Source organism: Zootoca vivipara, chromosome 1 (assembly GCF_965207765.1).
Source record: "Zootoca vivipara chromosome 1, rZooViv2.hap1.1, whole genome shotgun sequence".
NCBI lineage: Eukaryota > Metazoa > Chordata > Lepidosauria > Squamata > Lacertidae > Zootoca > Zootoca vivipara.
In genome coordinates, this window is record NC_142582.1 from 17,980,106 (window position 1) to 18,006,087 (window position 25,982).

General features: G+C 41.9%; 1 protein-coding gene across 3 annotated transcripts in view; it reads right to left on the bottom strand.

Annotated features, from left to right (window-relative positions):
* TLK1 (tousled like kinase 1) overlaps positions 1 to 24,208 on the bottom strand; it is a 62,581-nt gene extending 38,373 nt beyond the window's left edge. For 2 of the 3 annotated variants that reach the window (XM_035135535.3, XM_088657373.1), the window contains exon 1: positions 23,521 to 24,208. In XM_035135535.3, coding sequence (XP_034991426.2) covers positions 23,521 to 23,725 — 205 coding nt within the window. In that variant the 5' untranslated portion in view covers positions 23,726 to 24,208. Of the gene's footprint in view, positions 1 to 23,216; positions 23,455 to 23,520 lie in introns of those variants that run through there. The other variant, XM_035135528.3, reaches the window with a different exon arrangement.
* Between the last annotated feature and the right edge of the window lie 1,774 nt (positions 24,209 to 25,982).

Here is a 25,982-nt window from a genome sequence, read left to right on the forward strand (position 1 = left end):
TTTGGTTCTAACTTTGACTTGATAAAAATCAAGGTTGTAGTATCTTTCCTTGCTAGCTCTTTTCATTTCTCTGCATGTACACACCCAGAGAGCAAGCTAATATTCTTTTTTACAGCATTAATTCTCCATTCTTCATCCTTCTGTGCCAAAAGACATGTAAATTTCCCCTCTCTTTAAAATCAGTGAGTGAATATGGAGATCTACACCGTCATAATGAACCATTTTCTCAATTTCTACCCAGAACTGAAATATGTGACATTACCTTTGGATAAATTATTTCCAGGTGTGAGCTACAGTGTTTTCCAATCCATAGAATTACTTTCTATCTCGGATCCCCAGAGGGGATCCAGTGTGGTATAATGGTTAGAGTGTTAGACTAGGACAGGGGTCGGCAACCTGCAGCTCATGGGCCACAAGCAGCCCACGGGGGTCATTTAAACAGCCCCCGAACCAAGCTGCCCGTTTGGTGAGTCCCTGCGCACTGCGCTAAACCAGCGCTGCGCGGAGCAGGAACTTGCTTCCATGGCGCTGGAAATCGCATCTGTGCAGAAGTGAACCTGCCCAGGCGAGGTAAACCTTTCTGACCCCTGGACTAGGACATGGGAGACCAGGGTTCAAATCACCACTTGACCATGAAGCTCACTGGGTGACCTGGGCCAGGTAGGTACGTAGGTAGGTAAGTAGAAAGAAATGTCAGGGAGAAGCACTCAGGAAGCCTGAGGATTCAGTACACATGAAATCTCCCTACCCTTTCTGTGCTTCAAATACTACTATCTCTTCCCTCCACTTTAAAAGAATTCTGCAGGGATTGGAATTCTAACACGTAAGAATACCACCAACATGTCTAGTTGCCCCTAGGTGACTGTTTCATTAGCATAGAGTCTTTAGTTGGTGCCTTTGACATCTGCTGAATTACCAAACTTCAAAATACTTTGCATTAATACCAGATACAAGCAGCAGCATCTCAGGAATCAAAGGATCATAAAAAAGTATTTCCCTCAATCTGTTCAACAATAGCAAGTTAAAGGGGGAAAGCAGATCAGAAGAATTAGCAAAGCTGACTCATAAAGGTGTCAGCAGGATATCGTTTCATTGATATATTATCCCCACTGCCAATGGAAACACAAGGCACCAATAAAAAGATCAATACTGTCTCAACTGTATTTAAATACCTTACCGTATCCAGATAAAAAGCTCCTCTCACCTAACCTCCTTCCATTTTTAAGAGAAACCTTCTCAAGTCAACAGGAGTAAATCATTAAGGAAAATGACTTGTACATGTTCTAACCATGCTCCAATGCACAGTGATCTCCCCAAACTTTGACGTAAGAGTCAGGTGGGCTGATTAACTCCATCATTTGCCTCAAGTAAGCACCTTTCAAATACAGCCTTCACTCCTATCCCATGAACATTCTTATAACATTAATAAACATGACTTCTTCCAAGGAAAACATTGCCTTTTTTTGATGCGGCAGGCAGTATTAGCCTGGTGTTTGTTCGTACATAATCATTTACCCACAACAGCTTATTTATACTTGCTTGTAAAGACACTTCGACTAGCCTCCGTTATGTATTCACTAATACACAAATCAACTATGCCATCCGACCAGCTACACCTGAATCAAGAGAAGACACTGCATTTCATCACCTACATCCGAGACCCATAGGTCAAAGACCTTGGACTCTGAACTATATACTGGTAAGAATAATTAATAGTACAGACGGGAAACCCTAGTGAGTTGGGTACTAAAAACAGAGCTACTGGCAGCTAAAGATTGGCTACCAGTTGGCTACCAGAGATTGGCTACCATATTTCTGCAGACCTGATATAAGTGATGCACCACAGAGAGGAAAAAAAACCTCAAGGTTCTCAAACATGATATGACCAGATTACTGTACCTAGATTTTTATTAACTCAATGAATTTTTCAATGTTCAATGTCATCAGGATTTGAATTCTATGCAAGGAAAACTAGTAAGGGATATATACTGGCAACTACAGTGGTACCTCAGTTTAAGAACAGTCCTGTTTACGAACGATTCGGTTTACGAACTCTGCAAAACCTGAAGTAGTGTCCCAGTTTGCGAACTTTACCTCAGTCTAAGAATGGAATCCGAACGGTGGAAGGGCACCGGCGGCGGGAGGCCTCATTAGGGAAAGTGTGCCTCGGTTTAAGAATGTTTTTGGTTTAAGAAGGGACTTCTGGAACAGATTAAGTTCATAAAGCAAGGTACCACTGTAATCATTATCTCTGAAGACTATCAATCAGACAGAACTGCTCATATTTTTAAAACGATACGGCTTAAAATGTTACATGTGAATTATAATTTAGAAACAGCAATAAAGATCAGAAGCAGCGTGTTTTCTGTATCAATGTTATTTTCTGTTATTATTGTTTTTGACACAGGTAACACCTACCAGAATATACGGTATATATAAAGAGACATGGGCGGGGGGAGCTGATTTCACCAAGAAATATGGCATGCTAGTTCTCTGCTCCCATCCTAACCCAGGTACGTTACTTGCCAAAAAATAAAAAATAAATCTCAATCTTCGCCAACTCTCAGTAGCCTAAAGTGGCACTAAGACACATGAAACTGGGTTGGGAAGAATTTGACTTGTTTCAAAATACATTCACACAATTTAATCGAGATTTTCCAGCGGAGTTTTTGACCCCTTTACGAGATAACATAGAAGACATAACAGCCTCCATTAGACTTACTAAAACTTCAGAAGAACTACAATGAAGCCATATCTAAACTTTTTTTAAAAAAAAAATCATGCACAACTTTCAAAATCATACTTATAAGAACAATAACCTTACTGAGTACATTACTGGGCATGAAAGTTTTAGCGAAGGCATTATACTTGCCACTTTGTACTTTGTCAAAGCCACATGGGGTATTAACATACATAAAAGAGAACAAATAAAAGACAACTTGCTGGTGACCAAGTTCCAACAGTAAAAAAATATCTAAGTAATATCTAAGTAATAAAGTACTGCAGCATTTACTCTAACACAGCTCCAAACAATGAAAAAACCTATTCCAAGATTTTATAATAAAAATATTTTCCTCTCCTTCACTTTGAAGTGCATATTTTATACAGGACTGTGATATTAGCTTCAAGGGCAGTCCGTAAGAGCAATCTCCATGCAAGAGATCTGGCACACAGTTAAAATTTGTCCCTTGAACTTTCATGGTCACTCTAATTTAGAACCTTAAACTCCTCAAGGTAGGGGGGCTGTATTTTTCTCTTATGCAACTCTTACTGCATTCCCACACGGATGAGACTTTAAAAAAAATCAATAATAAATATCAATAAGTTATTTGACCTCCCTTAGAATTCAGAGAAGCAGGCAAAAACATATCCAGTTGTTTCATTCTCCCACTTTCACACACAGAGATACAAAGGCTCTAAAATTGTATGGTTTTGGTTTTTTTCTAGAGCAAATAAGCAAATGGCATGTTATCCAGAGCAGTTAAGGAAGGTCTTAAAGCCTTGTTCTTTAAAATAATCGAAGGTCATTACTGCAATTTTCTTAAAAAATTTTTTTTGCAAAGGTGGATTATAACACTATTAATGTATTTTCAGAACTCAGAAAATATTTGCAAAGCTTGATTGCTACAAATACTAGCTACACATAAAACCATTCTCACAAATGCCATCTAATGGGACAGCAAAAGTGGTAATCGGCAGGTTTAAACATGCACGAACTACAACATATTTTGCATTGCATCATCTTCTGAAATGCACATCAAGTATTGACATATACATATATTAGACTTTTCTGCAACTTTTGATGTAGATGGCTATGAAATGTTGACAAAAATAGTATCTGGAAATTCACTGAACTGCTTGGGAACAGCTCCAAGTGTGTGTTTTTGTTGTGTGTCTGTGTCCTATATAGTACAGTAATGAGTGCTTTTCCACTATTGCTCCAAGAATCACTTCAATACAAAGCAGCTTTTGTTTTCATGTTGATTGAAATACTTACAAATCATTGCTCATAAAAAAATCATTTTCCTGTAAGAAGGAGCACTAGTATAAACTCCAAGCCATTCTGCCTCAGAATATCCCTGAACCAAGCAGCTCCTGAGACACCTCTCATTATTAAACTGCTGACATTTTGACTACTGAAATGAAAACCTGTCTCCCACAGCCTTCCAAAAGGCCAAACAAACATTGACAGAAGGTCAGTTCATGAGCCTTGCAATTGCTTCCCACAAAGTTCAAGACTGGGGTTCATCCTGCATCTTGGTACTCACAGCTAGAGATGGTAAGCATTATGAAAGTGCAACAGCAATGGGACATTACTACTGCAGTCACTTATTTAAGGGGCAAATATGTTACTTCATCCTCTTGGAATATCTAACTTCCTTCCTGAAGCAAAGTTTAGTGCTTCACATGCCAACCAAAGATGAAGGACGGGTTTGGTCAACACATTATTTCATACATTAAGGCTTCAATTGTGTTTAATAGTTTCCTGAAAGTCATCCTGATTATGTATTTGAAAAGCAAGGTGTAACTGAAAATAATAAATAAAAGATTGGCTCAACCACGGTCCTATGAAATCTCAATAAACTGATATATTGGAAATACACTGGTAAACCATTAGTAAATGTCATTACAGCACGGGTGTCAGACCCAAGGCCCGCGGGCCAAATGCGGCCCGCGAGACCTCGCCATGCGGCCCGCGAGACCTCGTCATGTGGCCTAGAGCGCCAGAATGCAGGGGGCGCTGAGCAGCCCGCCCGCCGCCCGCTGGCGCCACTGCCACCGCCGCCGCCGCACTGTGCTGCCTGGGGCCGACTCCCGCGTCTGCAGGGGGGCGTAGTTGGCCCCCTGCACCAGCCCCTCCCCGCCGCCGCATCATACCCTCTGCCAGCCAATAGGGCTCAGGGGGGCGGAGTCCAGCTGCAGCGGGAGAATTTCTCTTTGCTGGGCTTCCGGCGAGGCATCACGGCGCGCGCCACGGAGCTCCTGAGGGCAGCCAGCGTGTTCGCGCTGCCCAAAGGGCTCCTAAGCCACTGAGACCGCCGCCGCGTGAGTGCCGGGGGTTCCTGTTGGCCCCCCCCCAGCTGAACAGAGAGAGAGATCGACCCTACTGCGCAAGTGCCATTCATTTCCATGGGAGTTCGCCCTGCAAAGCCCCCTGAAATGAATGGCGGCGGCAAGAGTGGGTCGTTTCCTGAGCCATTGAGCAAGGTTAGTGGCCGCTGGAGACGCAGGGAGGGAGGGAGGGAGGCTCTCAGAAGCAGCCGGAGCCCACCCGGGCAGATTAACCCTTGGGCTGCTGGGTACCATCAGCTCATTCACCCGCTGCCTTTCTTCCGCTGCTTTCGAGAGAAGTCCGGTTAGGCGGCAAGGCTGGAGTTGCAGGCTGATGCAAAGGAAGGGGCTTGAGGAGCTGGGGACGGGGAAAGAGATCTCTGCTGGCACCAGAGAGGGATGGCTGGTCTGGCAGTTTCAGCTCACGGAGGATTGTTTTCTGTTTGAGAAGTGGGGAGGCTATTGACAGGGAAGCGATCGCTCACTTTCCCTCTGGAGAGCTCAACAGCTGCTATCGGGCTGGCAGCGCCTTGAAATCAATTTTAAAGAGAGGGAAAGGGGAGGAGAACAAGCGGGGATGGATGGAAAGAAGGCGGGAGGGAGGGAGGGAGAGAGAGGAGGGAGGGAGGGAGAGAAGGAGGGAGGGAGGGAGGGAGGGGAGGAGGACAAGCCGGGAGCCTCTGAGGGGGAGAGCGAGAGAGCTAGGAGACAACGGGGAGCAGCCGCTTTGCAGCCGGCCTCAAGATCTCACATCTATACACTCTCCGATCGATGGCAAGGAGGGATAATATTTGTCAGCTGCAGTCCTCCCCCACCTTTTCCATTCTAACCCAAGAAGGGAGGGAGCTAATGTCTAAGAGGCATTTCCTCTCGGTTCCAAAAACAAAACAAGAATTAGCCCATTATAAAAGAGGAGAGAAGAACCCCGCAAGCGAGTAAAATCTAGTCAGAAAAGTTTAAAAAAAAGTTAATGCCTTGTGTTTGCCATATGTGTAATAAACAGTGTTTGGCAATATTTGTATGTTTTTTAAAAAAATTACTCTGTTACCAAAAATCATTTTTCAATAAATTGTACAATAATTGTACATTTGAATACCTACTTGCCATTATTCTGACTATGTTTTTGCTTTCAGAGCTAGTTATTACTTACATTATTACAAAAAACAGTAATAATTGAATGCAGTGACAATAATTTATAATAATAAAGAGTGGACACATAGTCCTACAGATACAACCGGCCCTTTGAGGGTGAGCAAACTGCTGATGCGGCCCCCCGATGAATTTGAGTTTGACACCCCTGCATTACAGCATCTCAAGTCAAACAAAACTAGCTAATCCATTATTGCCAGGGGACTAATAAAACCATGTTCATCCATGAGCTGACTATGGATGAGGGAGCTTTGACTTCTGCATAGCAAGGGGTTGGACCAGATAACACTTGCAGTCTCTTCCAAATCTACAGTTCTATGAGTCTATGATCTGGCTTGTATTACTGAGACCTGAGAGTGTTGGACTGAATAGATTTGACTCAGCTTTGCCCAGAAGGCATCAACCTTGATTGAAGGATCAGAGAAGGAGAAGTGGATGTGGCCTGTAATATTTCCATTTTGCTTACCAGGAAACCTCGCCACCTTGTGAAGGAGGGCATCTGGGTATTGGGAGGGGGTGAATTAACCCTGTTGTCATTGTCCGATTATCTGGTGAAGTTGGGTATTACAAACTCACCCCCTGCAAGTGTAAGGTACCCTTTAGGGTCGTCCACCCATGAAGATTTAGGAAATCAAAGGTATTACTAAATGTGCTTTGGGGATTTTCAAAAATCCAGAAACAGCAATACTGTCAAGGTCTTGGTTTGGTGTGGAATGACAGCCAGGCACGTTGACATAACTGCTCCTGAGGACTCCCTAAACATATTGGGGTGCAAGTGGTATACGACTCTATATGAAGCTGACTGAACACACTAGTTCCTAAAATATTTTTCTAAAAATATTAGCACATGTAAGAACTCAAGTCAGACATTATCTGTGCTCTGTCTTTATTTATATTTCCTTGCTACAGGTCAGAGAGCAAGGTGTGATGCCCTATCAACATCAAAGTATATCTCTTTGGAATTCAAAGCAAAACACAGACAGAAGGCTAAGTTAATTTATACCATCTGACAAGCAATACTTTGAAACTGCAATCTTTCAAAGGACATTCTAGTGGCCCCCCCCCAAAAAAATTCCTCTAAGTTGCATGGCTATTAGAAAAGATTATTCAATTTTATCAGTGGTCCTTGCCAAAAATGTAGGACAATCTCTTCCTGTAAACATAATATTTCCCATGTACGTATTGCAATACCATATTTGGTCTGTAGAAGCAGCATCTTCTATCGCCCCAAAATTGACTAGCTGCAGCTTCTGAAGTTCTTACTTAGATTCTCCTACATAAGTTTTACTCTAACATCTTAAAGAGCTTGCCTCTGTTGAAGATTTACAAACTATCTACATTTCATTTTGCGGCACTGCAAATATTTGTTTAAAAAATAGAAAACCTTGAATTACTCTGCACATTATGAACACTTTGATTTTTTCAACCATGTTGTAAGATACCAATACTATTAAGATGTTGTGCTAAAGGTAGCTGAAAGGGATACAGCTGGTTAACAGCACAATGCAAGAATGGCTAAATGGCATTTCTGAGGTAGTGTTTTTTAGCAACAGTAATATTTACCGCAAGGAAATAAACTCAGTCTGCCAAAATCTGAAAAATGGCTCTCAAAATCCAAGATATACAAGATCAAGTCTGAATATAGCATGCACTATTTACAGCAGGATTAACACACAGCATTTTCCTATCAGTTTTTAAAATCTAACTTAAGACATTTCAGCAAAAACTTTGGAATTAAGTAAAAATTGTAGTGATCCACCAAACCAAATATTTCAATGGAACATGAACTGGAGATGCCACCATTTGTAAAGAGGTTTTCTTCTTTGTGGTCTTGCTCTGCATTCTGATCTAGCTGCCCAAACAGAAAAAAGCAAGGATGCTACAGACTTTTGATGGTAGAGTAATTATACTTCATTCTGGTCAAATAATTAAATAAAATATGACAATTGTTCCTCCTTATGAGCAAGATTTCAAGTAATGCTTAATGTCATTTCAGTACTGACTCCAGGCTCCCCCCACCCCGTCTCTTTGCTCATGCACATAATCCTAAGGGAGGGAGTGATCAGTCTATTATGGAAATAGACTAAATATTGAGGAGGAGGGATGTTCTACCAATCATGCTCTTCTCCTCTGTGAAATAGACAGAACGGACTCTGGGTAAAGCATCTGTAGATATGGCATGCTGCTAAGAGATTTAAACTGCATTATGCAGGGCAACCAATACCAAGGCCCTTTATATGCATTCTCCCCCCCCCCAGTCATTCCAATTGTGGTAGATCTGACTCCAAAAACTGCAAATGTAAAAAATATCTATTTTTCAATAAGTTAAGCAGAGGGGCCCTGAAACACCACATAGCAATTCACACCTCATCAAGGTTGAGGATTACCTGGAACAAGAGTTGTGGAAGTTTTATTAGGAGTTCTCCCCTCCCCCCCCCACCCTGCTATCAGGGGAACAAGAGTGTTTAGCACATGTTGACAGAGGGTTGGGCACGCTTAAGGCTACACAGAGTTTGCTCCTAGCCAGCATTTTAAAGCTAGATCCCACTTTAGGGGTGCTATTTTGTCTCACACTGAAATAGGACCACGGACAGAGCACAGAAGGAATCATTGAGTAATCACTTGTTTAAACAATCTTCCATTTCCTTAGCATCTTAATACGGAAAGTATGGGGAAGATTTGTTCTGGGTCCCTCAAGTGTTTTGTGGTACAAATACACTCTGAATCTAGAAGGACATGGGGAGAAGAACCTACCTATTTGACAGAAGATCTGTGTCTTGTATGCATGACTGAACTTGACACTAAACTAGAGAGCCCCCCAACTTCCATTAAAAAAGCAGTAGGTGAGCACTATGTTGAATCATTGCACCCTTCCACCCCTGCCTCACAACCCCCACTGCTACTAATGGAAGTGAGCAGAGCTTGAGAAAGAGTTGCAGGGAGAAAAGTGGTGGATGGGTGAACATTTCAACACATTTACCTCTATGATGTTTTCCCTAGAAGGTTACCCAACGATAGATAGATAGATAGATAGATAGATAGATAGATAGATAGATAGATAGATAGATAGATAGATAGATAGATAGAACAGACAGATATATGACAGGTCTGGGTCTGGCACTGCTACACTAACAATTGGCTTATTTTAAGAAGTTATTCTCCAAAAGCAACCAAAACAATGGAGAAGGTCGCAAAGCGTATGAGTAACAAACAAGATCACCTGAACTCCCTAAAGCAATGGAAATGTATAAAAAGTGATTTATGAGTGAACAGTTTAAGACTACATATAAAATGAACATAAACAAACATGAATGGTAGTCACTATTGTGTGATGATTACAATTTCTCCAAACAGTACAGATGTTAGAGATGTTTCAGCAGAAACAAAATTGGTCTTGCAGTTGAAAGCTGTAGATGTAGATCCCCCAGAGCCTCTGGTTTGATTTTTCCAAATTGTATTCATTTCAACTTAAATAAATATAAATATAATAGAGTTTATTATATCATTCGTTTGAATGGAATCAAAGAAGTATAAAGGAATAAATTACCATTATAAATTTATTGCTTGATATAGTTCTTCTACAAGATCTTTAAAGACTAGAGCTATACCACAAGGGATTTGTTGTTCCTAAGACTGTAATTTAAAGGGATAGTTTGATTATAAGTCCTTCTGGCATAGAATAAAAAATTTGTATAAAGTAAAAATACAAACCTATAATCCAACTATGTTGTTGCTCAAAATATGCCACTGCTGCTCACAAAATGAAGCATAACTGAAATTCAATATAGGGGGGAATCAGATGCCAATCCATATCTCACCGAAAGATGTGACTCTCAAAGATGCTATTACTCAAGTAGAAAAATTATACATTAGTAGAACCACTACCTGAAAAGAAACTCTATTTTTATATCCACTATTTTTGAGAGGAAATTGTTAATGAAAATGCATATACAGCTAAATTCATTTTGTCATTTAAACCAGCAAGGGAAATTTTGTTTAAGTTGTGCATTCAAAACACTACGCATTTTTTATTATCAACAGGAGGAAAACAATATTTCAAACTTCTACAATGACCACACCTATAATGACCAACTAGATAATTTAAACACAGTTCCATGTGCATAAATATCTGAACACACTAATAATTTATCATTCTCCAAGAGATATTTGAAGCCAGACAGATTTTTGATTTTTTATTTTAAAGCAAATTGTGTTCTTACAACTTAATGTGTTCCTGGTTTGAGGCATTTGTTCTGCAAATATGTAACAAGTAGAGCAGGCCCTGAGTTCAGGCAGCCTCCACTAACACTGATATTTTACTATTTGTACTGTACTTTGTTTTATCCCCTGCCTTTCTGTCAAAATGGCATTCAAGGGAGCTTACAAAACTCCTGACCAGTTCTGCCTCTTAGAAAAGTTTAAAATGAGACAACAATCAGGTTACAGCTCAACACAATTGTACACCTTATTGCATGCCACTTGTGGTCATGTTTATAAATTCTGTATTATTCTTTTACACTTATCTTTTTAGATGATACCTGGTAGACAAATTTTATATGCAAAAAACCCCTTACTTATAAATGATTGTTGATTGATGCCACCAACTACAGTATAACTTTTGGATTCTTAAGCCAAGCTCAACTTACAGAAAGCCTCAATACATTCCAAGGCAGCTAATATAGCCAGCAAAGCAAAGCCTACGTTGCCAACGAACTAATTCCATATTATACCCACACTTTGATTCATCTCAAAATAATTATGATAGGCTTTTTTTTTTAGAAATCGTACAAAAAATTGCACATCATAAGCTTTTCATAATGTTCTAGTGACCTATCCACCCCAAATCCTTTTAAAACCTTATTTTTTAAAACACAAATTTGAGAACCACTTTTCAGATTTTGAACTCCTTATTTAAAACTTCCATAATACTGTCCAGAATAATCAAGAATACAGAGATTCCCATATAATCAGTACAGATTATATGAGACACGTGCATGCATACACAAGTAGAGAACCAATAAATTTCAAAACTGGCCCTAACTTGCTGAAAACTTGGGGCAACACGCAGTTAGCCACACCTGATCACATGAGACACATTGGACAACCATGGTCCAGAGTACCCCCAGAGATACAAATATTCCTTCCCTTGCTTCTGTTTTCACTAAGCATCATTTTTCTATGATGTCCAAACTGGAAAACTTTACATACTGCTAGCCTCCAAAATCCAGTTTGCATACACAATGCAAACAACATCTAGGGAGGAAGGGAGAACAATTTATGGTGCAACCAGCTTGCAAGAGTGGAAGAGGGATCCCACATGCCTGGACAAACCACAGTTTGATATTACATCTGAATTGAGCAACAATGTTCTGGTATTTCAGGTAGAATCTAACTAATGTTTTAAAGTAAGAATTCTTATTCCTATTCGGTTACCCTTGTCCCCATCTTCCTGTTGCTTCACTCATATTGTAAGCTTCAAGACAAGGGACTATTTGAAATGTGTTGCTTTATAAAGCATGTCTACAGCTGATACTACATAAACAGCATTTAAAATACTAGTCAACATGTTTAACTTCAATATGGCCCAGAAGTATATGAAAGAACTAGACTTTTTCAAGCTTGAGAAATGAACATATAAACTTCAATAATGCTGTACACTAACCTCACTTTGCTGGCATTTAGCATGTATATTAGTCTACAGAATTTGCATTTTAGAAAAACTTAACAGCACAATAAAACAGCATACCTGCAGACAACTATCACAATGATGAATTCCCTTCACTGAAATATACATTGGGCAATAGACTTTAATGTGCTGACATCACAATGTTCTTTTATGACAGTCATATCCTTTGACTCTTTCAAGATGCACCAAATATTTGAGTAGTTAGAACCAGGCTTACTAAATAATCTGGGGAGCACAGAAACACACACAAACTTAAATTGCAGAATCAAAACTAAATAGCTAATAGTAATGTTTAACTAAACAACATTATTAAATTAAACTTATTTTGGCATAAGCTTCCAAGGGTCAAAGACCACTTCCATCAAGTGACTGAAAACCAAGTAAAGAGAAAGAAAAATATATTTTACACAAAATGATACCCAAATCAGTCAATTACAAGATACAGCATTAGGTCTGTTAGAGTGCTATGTAGAACACAACTCAAAACCAGAATCCAAACCCTCCTGATTATACTGATACTGAATAACCATAATTCAGCAATATAACAATAATTAGAGACAACGATTTTCTGTAGAAGCTACACTTTCCTAGGGAGACGAAATTTCACAGTGTCACATTAAAAAACCCACATTCTAATTCAGGAATTTTGTACTGGGTTCTCTCTCCAGGGAATAGGAACAATTGCTGCCATATTAATTTTTTTAATATGAAAACTGATGGCTTTTATTGTATAAGAATATGCAAGCCTTTGAGTTATGTAGAACTCAATTTGTCAAAAGTGAAAGAGTAGCAGATTACTTAAGAAAGAATTCTGGATGCAAGTTCTTTCTACTTGTTAAAAGCCTTTTCTCCTATTTCTAACCAACACCATTTTGAACAACAAAGTATACAAATTATTTTCAATAATCAAGCAGTACCTTGATTATAACAACTCCATTCTAGCATTTAAAATTGAAACTAAACCCAAAACTGATCAATATGTCACACTACACTTGAACACATTCAAAAGCACCAATATATTTCTCCAAAACTTTGCAAAATGGTTTCTTCAGCTAGAAAATGAAATTTCCAAGATGCAGTGGTCAATGTTGTTGAAAAGAAAAAATGAAGCTGAAGTAAAGCAGCACCCAATAACAAATAAAAGTGAGAAATTTTTATCACTTGATCTATATTAATCCAAACTGCAAGTGATACAAACTAATCTATATATGTATTGCAAAAGAACTTAACTGCTGAAAAGGGTAGTATTCATTTAACTACATTTAGAGTGTTGAGATAATCAAACAGAATGCATCCCAAAGAAACTGTATTACAAGGAGATAGCAGAATCTTCAGTCCCAACATTTTCCAAAGTAATGGACTGAAATGTTAACTGAGATGTTGATATGATATGAACATGCATTTTATTCCTGGTCATCATGTTGAACCCCCAAAGGCCCAATGATACCAATGTTTTGTTTAAAATTTATTTGAAAGCATTTTTTCCTACTCATGGATCAAATAATTGGGATGTAAGCCAATATATTAATTTCAAAATGTAATTTTTATTCATAACCCCTTTTCATTTCTGTTATTGCTCTATATAATGACAAATCTTAATATGTTACTAAGTAAGAAAGTAAGAAAAACAGAGGATGCATTCAAGTTACAGTAACCTATATACAACTTAACACCAGGAACAAACATGTAATTGTGATTTTAAACAAAAAAATTGATGAATCACAGTACATGAAGAAATTAGTCACTCTTAAAAACATATTTAGGGAACTTTTTGAAACTGGTTCCTTCAGACATCTTTCAATAATTCTGTCACTTAGTGTGAATTAGTTTACACTGACGATGTCAATGTCTAGCATACAGTAAGTAAGTTTTAAATGAATGGCTGGGTGGACATTTGTCAGAGGGGAAAAATAAGTCATCAGTATGCTGTATTATGCATGGTACAAAGACACTAGCCAAAGTACCCGGTAGCATCAGGAACATTCTTGGCTCTAATTTGTTCACATTTCAAACTACTTTGTATCACACTTGTGGCAGTCCAGCAAAGATTATTACAACTGAACAGTAAAGGCACACTAGTAGTATATCCCATCGCAACAGACATAAATGGACAATAAACATTGTATTTTGTATGTAGCTGTTGAACTATGTAATTCTTATAAGTCACAGTACTAGAAAATAGCGGAAAATTATTCAAGCACACTTGAAATTGAAATTTAATTCATACAGAGAATTACAGTGCATTTCTTCCCAATCACTTCAATACACTAGCAATAAAAACAGCTCTCAGGCTTCAAACTTATCAAGCCATATATAATGCTACTTAGTTTCTATAACCAATAATTGTATGTTAGACGGTTCAGGTTTCAAGAAAGGAGATTCCGACCAAACTTTTGGAAAAACTTTCTGACAGCAAGAGCTGTTCAGCAGTGGAATAGACTCCCACGAGAGGTGGTGGTCTCTCCTTCCTTGGAGGTTTTTAAGCAGAGGTTGGATGGCCATCTGTCAGAGATGCTTTAGCTGAGATTCCTGCATTGCAGAAAGTTGGACTAGATGACCTTTGGGTCCCATCCAGCTCTAGGATTCTACACTCTATACAGTGGAACCTCGGTTTACGAACACCTCGGTTTACGAATTTTCGGTTTACAAACGCCGCGGACCCATCTGGAACGGATTAATTCACTTTCCATTACTTTCAATGGGAAAGTTCGCTTCAGTTTATGAACGCTTCAGTTTATGAACAGACTTCCGGAACCAATTGTATATACAATAATCATACAACAGGTACCACTGTATATACAATAATCATATTTAGCACACTTTTATTTTTCCTATGACAATGACTCTGCTTTCTTACTGCAATAAACTATGGTTTCTGGATTAACATGGTTTGCTGCTTCCTAACAAGTCAGAATTCCTAAATCTACAGACCATGGTTTCAAGGCTGGTTATCAACCATGGCTTGTTAGGAAGCAACCAACCATGCTGTCTGGATATTAACAGGAAGCAGTTTAATTGTTGCTTCCAGACTTTGGGTGGAATCCAACACTTATCAGCTTGCCAAATAGAACAATCTCCCCCCCCCATGTGCTGTTTTAGGGGTTCTCCTGATCCCTCTAGTGCCAGTTTCAGGGGCTACATGGGGGTCATCCATGCAAGCGGAGAAGGTAGAAAGCACAAGCAGAACCACCACCACCCCAGGGTTCGTTCAGTGAGTTCTGTCCTCTGTTTTTCCCACTTGCACCAGGGAAGGAATGAAACTAGAACAACCAGGCAGTAAGAATCTGCAGACTGCCCATTCATAGTAAACCATGATAGGCCAGGCACCATGCTTAATTGTGATGTGCAGATGCAGCTACCATAACCTACATAAATCTCTTATCAGCCTGCAAAATCTTTAACAAGTCAATTACAGATTCATTAAAAGAGCCAGACAGAGATTGATTGAGAGACAGAGTCCCACCTCACCTCCAAAAGGGAGTGGGAATAAAGGAAGCAATGAGTCACTGTGCAGGGCCTCAAAATTTAGTTACAGTGGTTAGGCACCACTATAGAGAACCATTAAGTAAATGGGTAGTGTTTCAATGAGACACAGACATAGTTATATTCATTTTTATTATTAATCACACCTTTCCCTCAGAGGATATAGCAGAATCATAGAATTGGTAGAGTTGGAAGGGAACCTGAGGGTCATCCAGCCCAATCCCTTGCTATGCAGGAATCTCAACTAAAGCATCCATGACATGGCTAACCAACCTCTGCCTTAAAAACCTCCAAGGAAGACAAGTCCACTACCTTCTGAGGAAGTCTGTTACACTATCAAATACCGGTAGCTCTTATCTCCTTGATCAGAACACCTATACTTCTGCTGATGCAGCCTAGAATAACATTAGCTTTTCTTGCTGCTGCATCACACTGTTGATTCAAGTTAAGACCCCTAGATCCTTTTCACATGCACTACTGGCAAGCCAAGTGTCCCCTTCTTATATCTGTGCAGCTGGTTCTTCCTGCCTAAGTGCAGAATCTTACATTTGTCCCTATTGAAATTCATTTTGGTAGTTTGGGCCCAGACCTCTCTGTTACAAGTCATTTTGAATCCTCATTCCGTTTTTAGTGGCATTGACTACCCCTCCCAGTTGAGTGAGATAAAATAGATATGCCCATACTGTACTGCTGTTCAAGCTAACACTATCCAGGGGAGGCAAATAAGTGTCCTCTTGACACAGCATGGCTTCGTTTTGTAACATTTTACCACATCAATACACATTTGAATTGGCTTGGCATAGAAAATATTCCATAACACTTTACGCGAGTTTCAGTGTAATACAACCCTTTTTAATTTTATACTAAATCGCCAGTTTTATGGGGTAGTTCTCTACCCCTTGTAACTTCCAATGTCATTTTTAAAAAGGTTTTCTAGGATGAGGGTTGACCATACCCACATGATTATCAAGCTACAAAAGCACAAGACAAAAGCAGCTGGAAAACCAACCCGGTTTTTACGGAACAAGCCATGGTTTGTTTTGATTTGGGAGCAGCTCACATTTTATTAGGCATAGCCTAACGGTACATACAAACCAGTCCACTGACTCAGTTCAGACATTACATCACAACCATGGTTGGGCAACATGCTTTGATTTCACACTGGCTTCCTCCACTTCCTTGCCACGCTACCTATGTCATGTGTAGCCTGCAGTAGCTATCCAAATCATGGAAACTTTGGTTCTGCAATCAGAAACTTGTCTCCAAACCAACATGGGAAATCCTTTCCAAGTAGTGACTTCTGTTCTAGTTATGATATCAAACTATAATTACCACAAACCAGAAACTGCAGGAGGGAATCTGAGCACATAATAAAGCATATTCCTAAAGCCCAAGACATCTAAACTGGGACATTTTCCAGTACATTTCCGAGCACAATCCAAAGTGTTGGTGCTGGGCCCTTAACGCCCTAAACGGCCTCGGCCCAGTATAACTGAAGGAATGTCTCCACCCCCATCGTTCAGCCCGGACACTGAGGTCCAACTCTGAGGGCCTTCTGGCAGTTCCCTCTCTGTGAGAAGTGAAGCTACAGTGAATCAGGCAGAGGGCCTTCTCAGTAGTGGCGCCCGCCCTGCGGAACGTCCTCCCATTAGATAGCAAGGAAATAAACAACTATCTGACTTTTAGAAGACATCTGAAGGCAGCCCGGGTTAGGAAAGTATTTAATGTTTTGTTGTGTTTTTAATAATCCTGTTGGAAGCCACCCAGAGTGGCTGGGGAGGCCTGGCCAGATGGGCGGAGTATAAGCAATAAATTTATTATTATTATTATTATTATTATTATTATTATTATTATTATTACACATAATAGGCCTCTATTTGAGTAGCAGATTATCAGAAATACCAACACAGCAATGATACTCAGGGCTATAGCCTGCACAAACAACTATAAAGTAATACTGATGACTAATACTTTCTTTAACATTAGTTTTAGTGTGCTAAATAATTCCTAACTGAATTACTAAAGGGTTTTGCAATGTGAGTTAATATCTGTAAGGTGATATGAATCTCTTGCAGACAATCACAGTCCCTGGAGACTGACATGTCATGTAACCATAGTATTGACCAGATGAGGAATGACTGCTAGGAGGAGCGCAGAGAGAAGAAACACCATGGTGCATCTGCAGCAGCACAGCTGGATGCTTTCATCTGCCCCAGCTGCAACAAAACATGGCTCTCCCGTATCAGTCTCTACAGCCAAAGCAGGCACTGCAACTTTCCAACAATTTGACTTCACCCCGTTTCCAACCGTTTGACTTCACTTCCATTGCCTCCTGAGAAATATGGATGCCAACAACAACTAGCATCTGTAATGGAGAGGCCATTTATGAGTTTGGCACTGCTGAAACCTAGCGAGGCAAACTAACATATGACCTACATCAAACTAAGTTTTGTTAAGTAAACCTGGCCAGCTACAATTCACTTTGGTTTGGTGAATTGGAAAGGTAAAACTTCTTGATTACCATAAGCCAGACAACTTTAACATTTGGAATTTCAGTAAAGAAACAGTAATATAGCTTTCAAGGTGTATAGCTTTTCCATGAACAGTTGAGGCATCAAGAGTTTTCAAAATAAGATAAAGAGAGGCTATCATATAGAAGAGCTTTGGATTTGTATGAATCAGATAATTATTCCAGACTTCAATTAAAATGTGAAAGTCAAGTTCTTGCAGTTAATTTAAGTGCAGAAAGCAGCTGCTTAGAACCTAATCAAAAATAAATTACTTGACCTTCCTCTGGAAACTTGAGCATCATTGTCAGAGGGAAAACTCACCTCATTCCTTTTTTTTTTAATTAAAAAAAGGGACAATCTGGGTACTTCCTACACAGATCTAAAAATACTTCTAGAGGATTTGTTTATTTCCCCATTTAAGTTACCTCAAGTCAAGGTAATGATCATCTCGGTTTTAATAGGGTATTTTTATGTACATACTCTAGAACCCATTTCTTTTCCATCATTGGCATAAGAAAGAAGAAGAAGAGTTTGGATTTGATATCCTGCTTTATCACTACCCGAAGGAGTCTCAAAGCGGCTAACAATCTCCTTTCCCCTCCTCCCCCACAACAAACACCCTGTGAGGTGGGTGGGGCTGAGAGACTTCAGAGAAGTGTGACTAGCCCAAGGTCACCCGGCAGCTGCATGTGGAGGAGTGGAGACACGAACCCGGTTCCCCAGATTACGAGTCTACCGCTCTTAACCACTACACCACACTGGCTCTCGTATTTTGGAACAGTTATGCAAGTAGAGCCTGAACTAGTTATTAAACATGTAATATCTACTTGTTAGAAAACTAAGCCTCTCTGTCAATGTGAGTTTTATTCACAAGCCCACCTTATCCCAAATATAACCTTTTTGTAAGTTATTGTTTTGTTTTGACATGAGAAATAGTGGCCCATGCAATGAATTAAGTTCATGTCCCAAACATGAGGCACCAAGTAAGTTATGAGAGGGGACATGCTTCTACCACCACTAAGTCTTAGCAGTTTAACAGCTCGCAGACAGAAAGGCAGGGGGCCAATACCTCTGGAACAGCAGTTCTCGAACTTTTTTCCTCCACAGATCACTTGAAAATTGGCAGGGGTCTCAGGATACCATTAATATTCTACTAATCAAAGCACATACATATTTTAACAACCATGGTCTAACACAATGAATATGAAGGGGAAACCTTTTTCCTTCTATACCAGCATCATTGTCAAAACCAGTTGCATTACAAAAACAGTTGACCTAGACTAGGGACGTTTTCCCCCCTTTGATAATTAGGCCAAAGTCAGAATGGCCTTGATCTCAAGTCCAGGGGGTGGGGTGGGGGGAGAGATCAAATGTGGATATTTTCTACTGTTCTACAACCTTCCCATGGAATACCTGAATGGATCTGATGGACACAGTTTTGAAAATCTCTGCTCTAAAGCAATGGTAACTTCAAGTCGGGTACTGTTGCATTCTCTCACCCCACCCCAAGTCTTGCTTGCAGGGATTACAGAGAACATTGATAATCAGATACCAATTATGATCAGGTTTGAGAACTGGTATCATTTCTCAAGAAAGTGGGAATATATTTGTTACTAAGACAGAAGATATACCACATACAATAAAGGAATATTAGCACTGTCTTCAACAGCAACTAAATCATAAGACTGGGCTATAAAAAAAAGTACCAGTGGATAACATATCACACTTACAGTGTAAACCTAGGCATGTTTACTCAGAAGTTGAATCCTGTGTATTCAGCGGGTCTTGCTCCATAGTATGTGTGCTTGGGATTGTAGCCTTAAATGACTACAGCTTACTGTGTAGTGCAGGCATCCCCAAACTCTGGCCCTCCAGATGTTTTGGCCTACAACTCCCATGATCCCTAGCTAACAGGACCAGTGGTCGGGGAAGATGGGAACTGTAGTCCAAAACATCTGGAGGGCCGAAGTTTGGGGATGCCTGGTGTAGTGTTTTCATTGAAGTTAATGGGATAGTCTGCCCTGCGGCGACCCAAACAAAAATATAAACACTACTGTAAATGAACATAAGCATCTTCCATTGGTAACATGGAAATAAGTACCGTTACCAAGGTCTACCTGAAAATTAAGCAAGTAACATTCAGTTGCATCACAAGGTACTAAGAAATTTTTGGAAGTCTTAGAACAGTAAAACACAATTCTAGCCACTGTCTGCTTACACGAAGCATAGAGCTAGAAGTCTTACTCAGCACCAAGACATACATAAAAAATTGAACTTCAGCACGCTAGAATTATTTTTCATATTTGTTTACATGTAAAAAAAAATTATGTCACATAAAGTATGCTATCATGTTCTATTGCTTACTAGGGGACTTACTGTTCTTATCTTGTGATGTCACTTCCAGTGTAAGACACATAGCAGTTCTTACAGTGTTTTGCAGCTACCTGACACTCTCAGGTAAGTTTGCATTACGTTTGCAACATGAAGTCCCACTGAAACTATTGGGACTTAATTCCGATTAAACAAGCACAAGATTTTTATACAAGGTGGTCACCAACTATACTGCTAAAAATCCATATTAATCAAAATGCACATTAAACAAGATCCACAAAGTTTATCTATTTTTGACAACTCAGAGTAGATTCTAAACGATGAACTTTGTTATTCTGCCTTTATCATGATTACACAACAATCAACTCCATCTTGAACAGTGGTTGTACATACTCAGAGATTATTCAACAATGGAGTCACATAATTCAGACAATGACAGTCCTTTTGAAAATGTGAAGGTTTCAAATTCAGTTTCAATTACTAGGAAATCTTTAACTCTGTACCTTATTAAGTATTTCATTTTCAAGAAGATAGTCTGCTGTTGAGAAACACATGAAAATATTTCTCAGGTGTTTGCATCTTCCAAACAAGGCTGAACTAGTGCCCTCCAATAAATGACAACTGTCTAGATTAAGATGACAAACACTTCAAACGAAACACTGGTTTAGCAAATCAGCAATCTGCACATATATTAAGATTCTGAATCTTTGTCCATGTTTTGCCATAACGGTACATTTTTCCAGATGCTTTAAAAGTGAAAGCAGAAAATTTGAGATCCTACATCCCTACTATACTGTACAGCTAGAAAGCACTACATTTACACATGCTCTCATACAGTTGAGCAAAAAGTTCTCTCTTTCGAGGTGCTCTGTTTTAGAGGTTACAACATAAAATCAGACAGCCAAAACAAATACAACGAGAGAACATACAGTTTTATAACAAGTGCTGAATGAAGGTTGTGGGAAGCTGGATTAAACTTTTCATGTGACATACAAATACTCAGTTTTACTGAATACCATCTTGCTTCCCATTGAGTTAAAAAAATCAAATACCAATTTGCTTTCTAGACCAGTATTAAACCAATTGCATTCCTTGGTGGCCTTGTAAACTGAATTAACAAACCACAGACTGACACCTCAGCACAGTAAATAAATGACAATCTGTTCTACCCAATCTAAGAGCGTATACTGGACTTTAGCTGCTATACAACCTCTAAACTAGAACTAGACACATGCATCCAGAAAAATGAGCATTTTTTTCTACTCATATATTTGAAGCAGCTTTAACAAAAACTTCCAATCAGATTTTTACAACATAGTCTAAAAATACTGACCTAGTAATTTTTAAAAAAATAGGTAGTACACACTACTGGTGTTAAACAATATCTGAAAGCAAGTAGCTTAATAAACTTGGTTCACATATAAAACTTTGCCTCTTCTCCCTTGAGCTTAAGTTTCCCAAAGTAACGGCCAACACCAAAACGCCTACCACATCAGTGTTTTTAACATATGCTGTATCCAACCATTTCAGGTATCCTCTAGAAGGTTTTCATGCCAATCTGAGCTTCCTATTGTCAGCTTCCTATCTAGGAACGTGTGCAAAAGTGACAAGGAGTGATGCAAGTCTGAGTACTGGAATGGAGAAAGAGAGCAAACACTTCTACTATATATTTCCATGGCTCTAAGCATTTTAAAATGAAATCTTTAAGAATGTTTGCTGATAATGATATTCCTGACATGTGAAGTGTCTTCTAGATTGGCAGCATCTAATTTCTCAAAAATCTTAACATTTTTCATATGGAAAGTTAATGCTGCCTAGCAAGTGCTTAAGGAAAGGGGAAGGGGAACCCAAGCCTCCCCCCACAATGAAAACAAAAGGCAAGAGCCATTCAATACCCTGAGATAAGCACTACAGTCAAAGGGCAACCGCATTTTGAAAATCATGAAAATGCAATATTCATTCTTCCAGAATACCATATGTTGTATGAAAGTTCCCCCTCTCTCCCTCGCTAACCATAATTTCGAATAAAATAAAAGAGCTTTAATCATTTCATAAACTGTATAATTGCTACATCTTGTGGCTACATAGTTTAATGCAAGGAACAAGGGGGAGGTAGGAAAGGACAAACAATAAAAAAGACTTGTTTGCACATAACCTTCATACAGATATTCCCTGCAAACACCCACAACACCCTGCTCTCGCTCACTGTCGTTCTAATACAAGAGGGGTGGGAGGAAGGGGGAGGAAAGAGGGGGGGTAACCATCCAAGATGCGATGGAGGAAAAGGAGAAAGTTGCAGTCATTCTGTACTGGCTTTTAACGTGTCTCCGTCACTTTTGTCGGAAGCCAATGGCTGAAGAAAGTGTCTTTCTTGTATCAAATAAGTGCCTCGATCTTTGTCTCTTTTCCACCATCCTACCTCCATGATGCCAAAAGCGACTCGACCCTTTTTTCCTCCTTCTTCTTTATTTTAAGCAAAACAGCCACGTTCATCATCATAACCAACCAGGAAAAGCCAGGAAATTACATATCTATATTTTATATATAGATCTATAGATAGATATATAAAAAGGAGCACCCGCTTCTCTTCCACCCCAGTAATAAAACCCCACTTTACAATAGGAAGGAAAGAATTAACCATCTCCCGAGGAAAGAAAACCTCCGAAATATTTTAATCTTTAAAAATAAAAAATAAGCCATTTAAAAACAAAGAGGAGAAAGAGATCGATGTTAAGAGATCGATTCGCCGTGGAACTAGGAAAACATTATGAACATCCACCTCCCTCCCCTCCCAGCAGCAGCAGCAGCTACTGTAAACGGCGGCGGGGGTGGGAGGAATTCAAGGCGACATTTTTTGGGTAAGAATAAATAAAACAGATTAAGGGTTGGGAGGCTTGAGTTTGTGCGAGAAGGCTGGGGGGCAGGTTTCAGGGCGCCCCCCCCCCGACTTCGGGAGTAATTTGGGGAGGGGGGTGTCGAGAGAAAGAGATAAGCGGCGCCCAGACCTTCTTCCTCCGTCGGATGCAGAAAAGAAGGAAGACATGTCTCGCCTCTTCTCTTCTCCCTTTGCCCTCGCCGCGCACTCGGCCCCGCAAAGCCTGGGACTGGCCTCAGGCGGCGGCTGCTGCTGCCGCTACTGACACGGCCGCCGTGCCCCTCCCTCCCCCAGGGCCCGTTTCCCCCACCGCCGCCGCCGCCGAGCCCGTCATCTTCCTCCTTCCTCCCCGATCACCTCCCCTCTCCACCCCCCGGCGGCCGAGGAGAGGCCCCGAGAAGCACCTTTCCCCTGCCCGGTCTCTCGCTGTTTACCTTCCTTGAGCGGCGCGCCGCTGCGGAGCAGGGAGGCCGCCGCCGCCGCTGAGGCCGCCACGGCCGCTGCCGTCGCTGCTGCTGTCGCCGCCGCCGCCGCCGCCGCCGCCGCGGAGCAGCCCTGCAGGCTCGGTGGGGACGTGGAGGAGAGCCGGGACCAAGATGGCGGCCCCTCCAAACTTCCACTGCTACTTTGGACACTCATCAAGCTACTTTCCTGGAGCCCGGCGGCAGCCGCCGGGGGCAGCAGCACTTGGGGGAGAGGAAGAGGCGGCGCGGCGGAGGAGAAGGAGAAGGCGGAGAGGGGGGCGACGCGGAGAAGACCAGGAGCCGCTGCTGCTGCGACGCCGTCGTCTCCTCCGCCGCCGCCGCCGCGGTCATGGCCGGGGGTGGGGCGCCGCGGGAAGGGAAGGGCGGCGGCGGCCCCACGCGCGGGGACTCCGTGGGGCGTCGCGGGGAGGAGGAAAGGGGCTCCCGCGCCCTCCAAGCGGGAGGAGGAGGAGGAGGAGGAGAAGCCGCGGCTCGGGCCGGAGCAACCTGCCCGCACCTCTGCACTGCGTCGCCTCAGAGCGGCGGCGGCGGCAGGAGCCACTGTGAGGCGGGGGCGAGGGAGGGGAAGCCTCTCCGCCAGCCTAAGCTGCTCCCCTGCCGGGAGGGGTCAGGCACACACAACGCCGGTGCCGCCGTCGGCGGGCAAATGGCGGGGGGGGGTTGTCGCCGCCCCGCGGCAGCGTCGGCACCCGCAGCCCGCCTGCGAGAAGGAAGGAGGCACTTTCGCAAGCCGGCATGGGCACCTGCTCCTCCTCCTCCTCCTCCCGCCGCCTCTCCTTCCTCAGAGCAGCAGGCCGTAGCGCCGCCAGCGACGCGCCCTCTTTGGCCTTCCTCAGAGAGCGGCTACTTACATCACCCGCTCTCCCAAACACACACTCGCAAAGAGAGAGAGAGAGGGCAGCAAGGCCCTCCTCCTCCTCCCTGGTGGCGGTTTACACCTCTCGTCGCCTCGGCCCCTCATGCCGCACATAATACAGCAGCGCACACACGGCGATGGGCGCCCTTGGCGGAACCATCTTCCGCCTGGGCGCCTCACGCCGGTTCCATTATCCCATTATAAGTGCCCAGTCGTCGTCGTCAACTTATCACAGGAGCCAACTCCTAAGCCAGGCATCCCCAAACTTCGGCCCTCCAGATGTTTTGGACTACAATTCCCATCATCCCTGACCACTGGTCCTTTTAGCTAGGGATCATGGGAGTTGTAGGCCAAAACATCTGGAGGGCCGCAGTTTGGGGATGCCTGTCCTAAGCCCTTCGGCGCTCCCCTCACCCAATACAATATTTGAGGGGAATTCCCATTCAGATAGTGTCATGTGTTCGTTTATGTGAGGTGGGGCTTACTTCCCACCCTATCCCCCACTATTTTTCCCCCAAGTTGGCACCCCTGGAGCATACCTAGGGGTTGCCCCCCCCCCAAGCAAGGGTGCCAGTCCAGGGGGATGCGCAGAAATCACACCTCTCTGCTCTGGCTTGCAGCAGTGGCCGGCTTTGGGCACTCAAAATTTCAGCTGCACGCTAAAATTTGGCACCCCCAGACTTTGATAGCATCGTCAAGGCACCCCATGTGGTGTGGCGTGGCGCAGCGCCTGATGCAGCCACACTGCCCTAAAACCACATCCTGTTCAGAGTGGCTAGAAGCCTACCAGTACCCAGGCACATAGGAGTCAACTAGGGATCGGGGTCCATTCAGCCCCCCCCAAAAAAAATATTTGAGGGGGCTCCCCCTCCCAGTTGATGGGCATTGCCATTCAAATGGTGTGATCAATTACCTACACACACACACAAACATTTTATTTAAGTTGGCACCACTTCCCAGACTGCTCCGGGTGGCCAGTATTTTGGCGCAAGGGACAAAGGGAGTGCTGATACAGCTCCTTGCCAATAATGCAATGGAGCCTAGGTACACCTCTGGTTGGAAGTGAACGCGAGGGTCATCTAGTCCAACCCCCTGCCATGCAGGAATCTTTTTGCCCTACGTGGACCTCAAACCCAAGATCTTGAGGTCAAGAGTCTCTTGCTCTACCAACTGAGCAGTCTTGGAATCCGCAGCCCCAATACGCACTTCACACAACGCTCTAGGTCAGGGTGGTGGTTTTTTTTTTTCAGAGGCTAGGAAGCAAGCTGTGCCAAACAGAGCCTCGGGCCTGCTTTGGAATAAACGTGCAGGAATGACCTGAAAAGGGTCCCACACTTTCACAAGAGAAAAGGTGGATGGTGAGGGGAGGCTGCCACTTTCATGCCCTGCTTGCCATAGGAAACAGGATGCAAAATCTCATCCAGTAAAGCAACTCTACTCGCTATTAAACTTGCACCAAAATGGAAGGTTCTTCAAATATACTCCCAGTCCTGTAGTGACTTCATGCTCTTTATTGTAGCTTGTAAAAGAGTGAATGAAATGCCCCCCCCCCCAA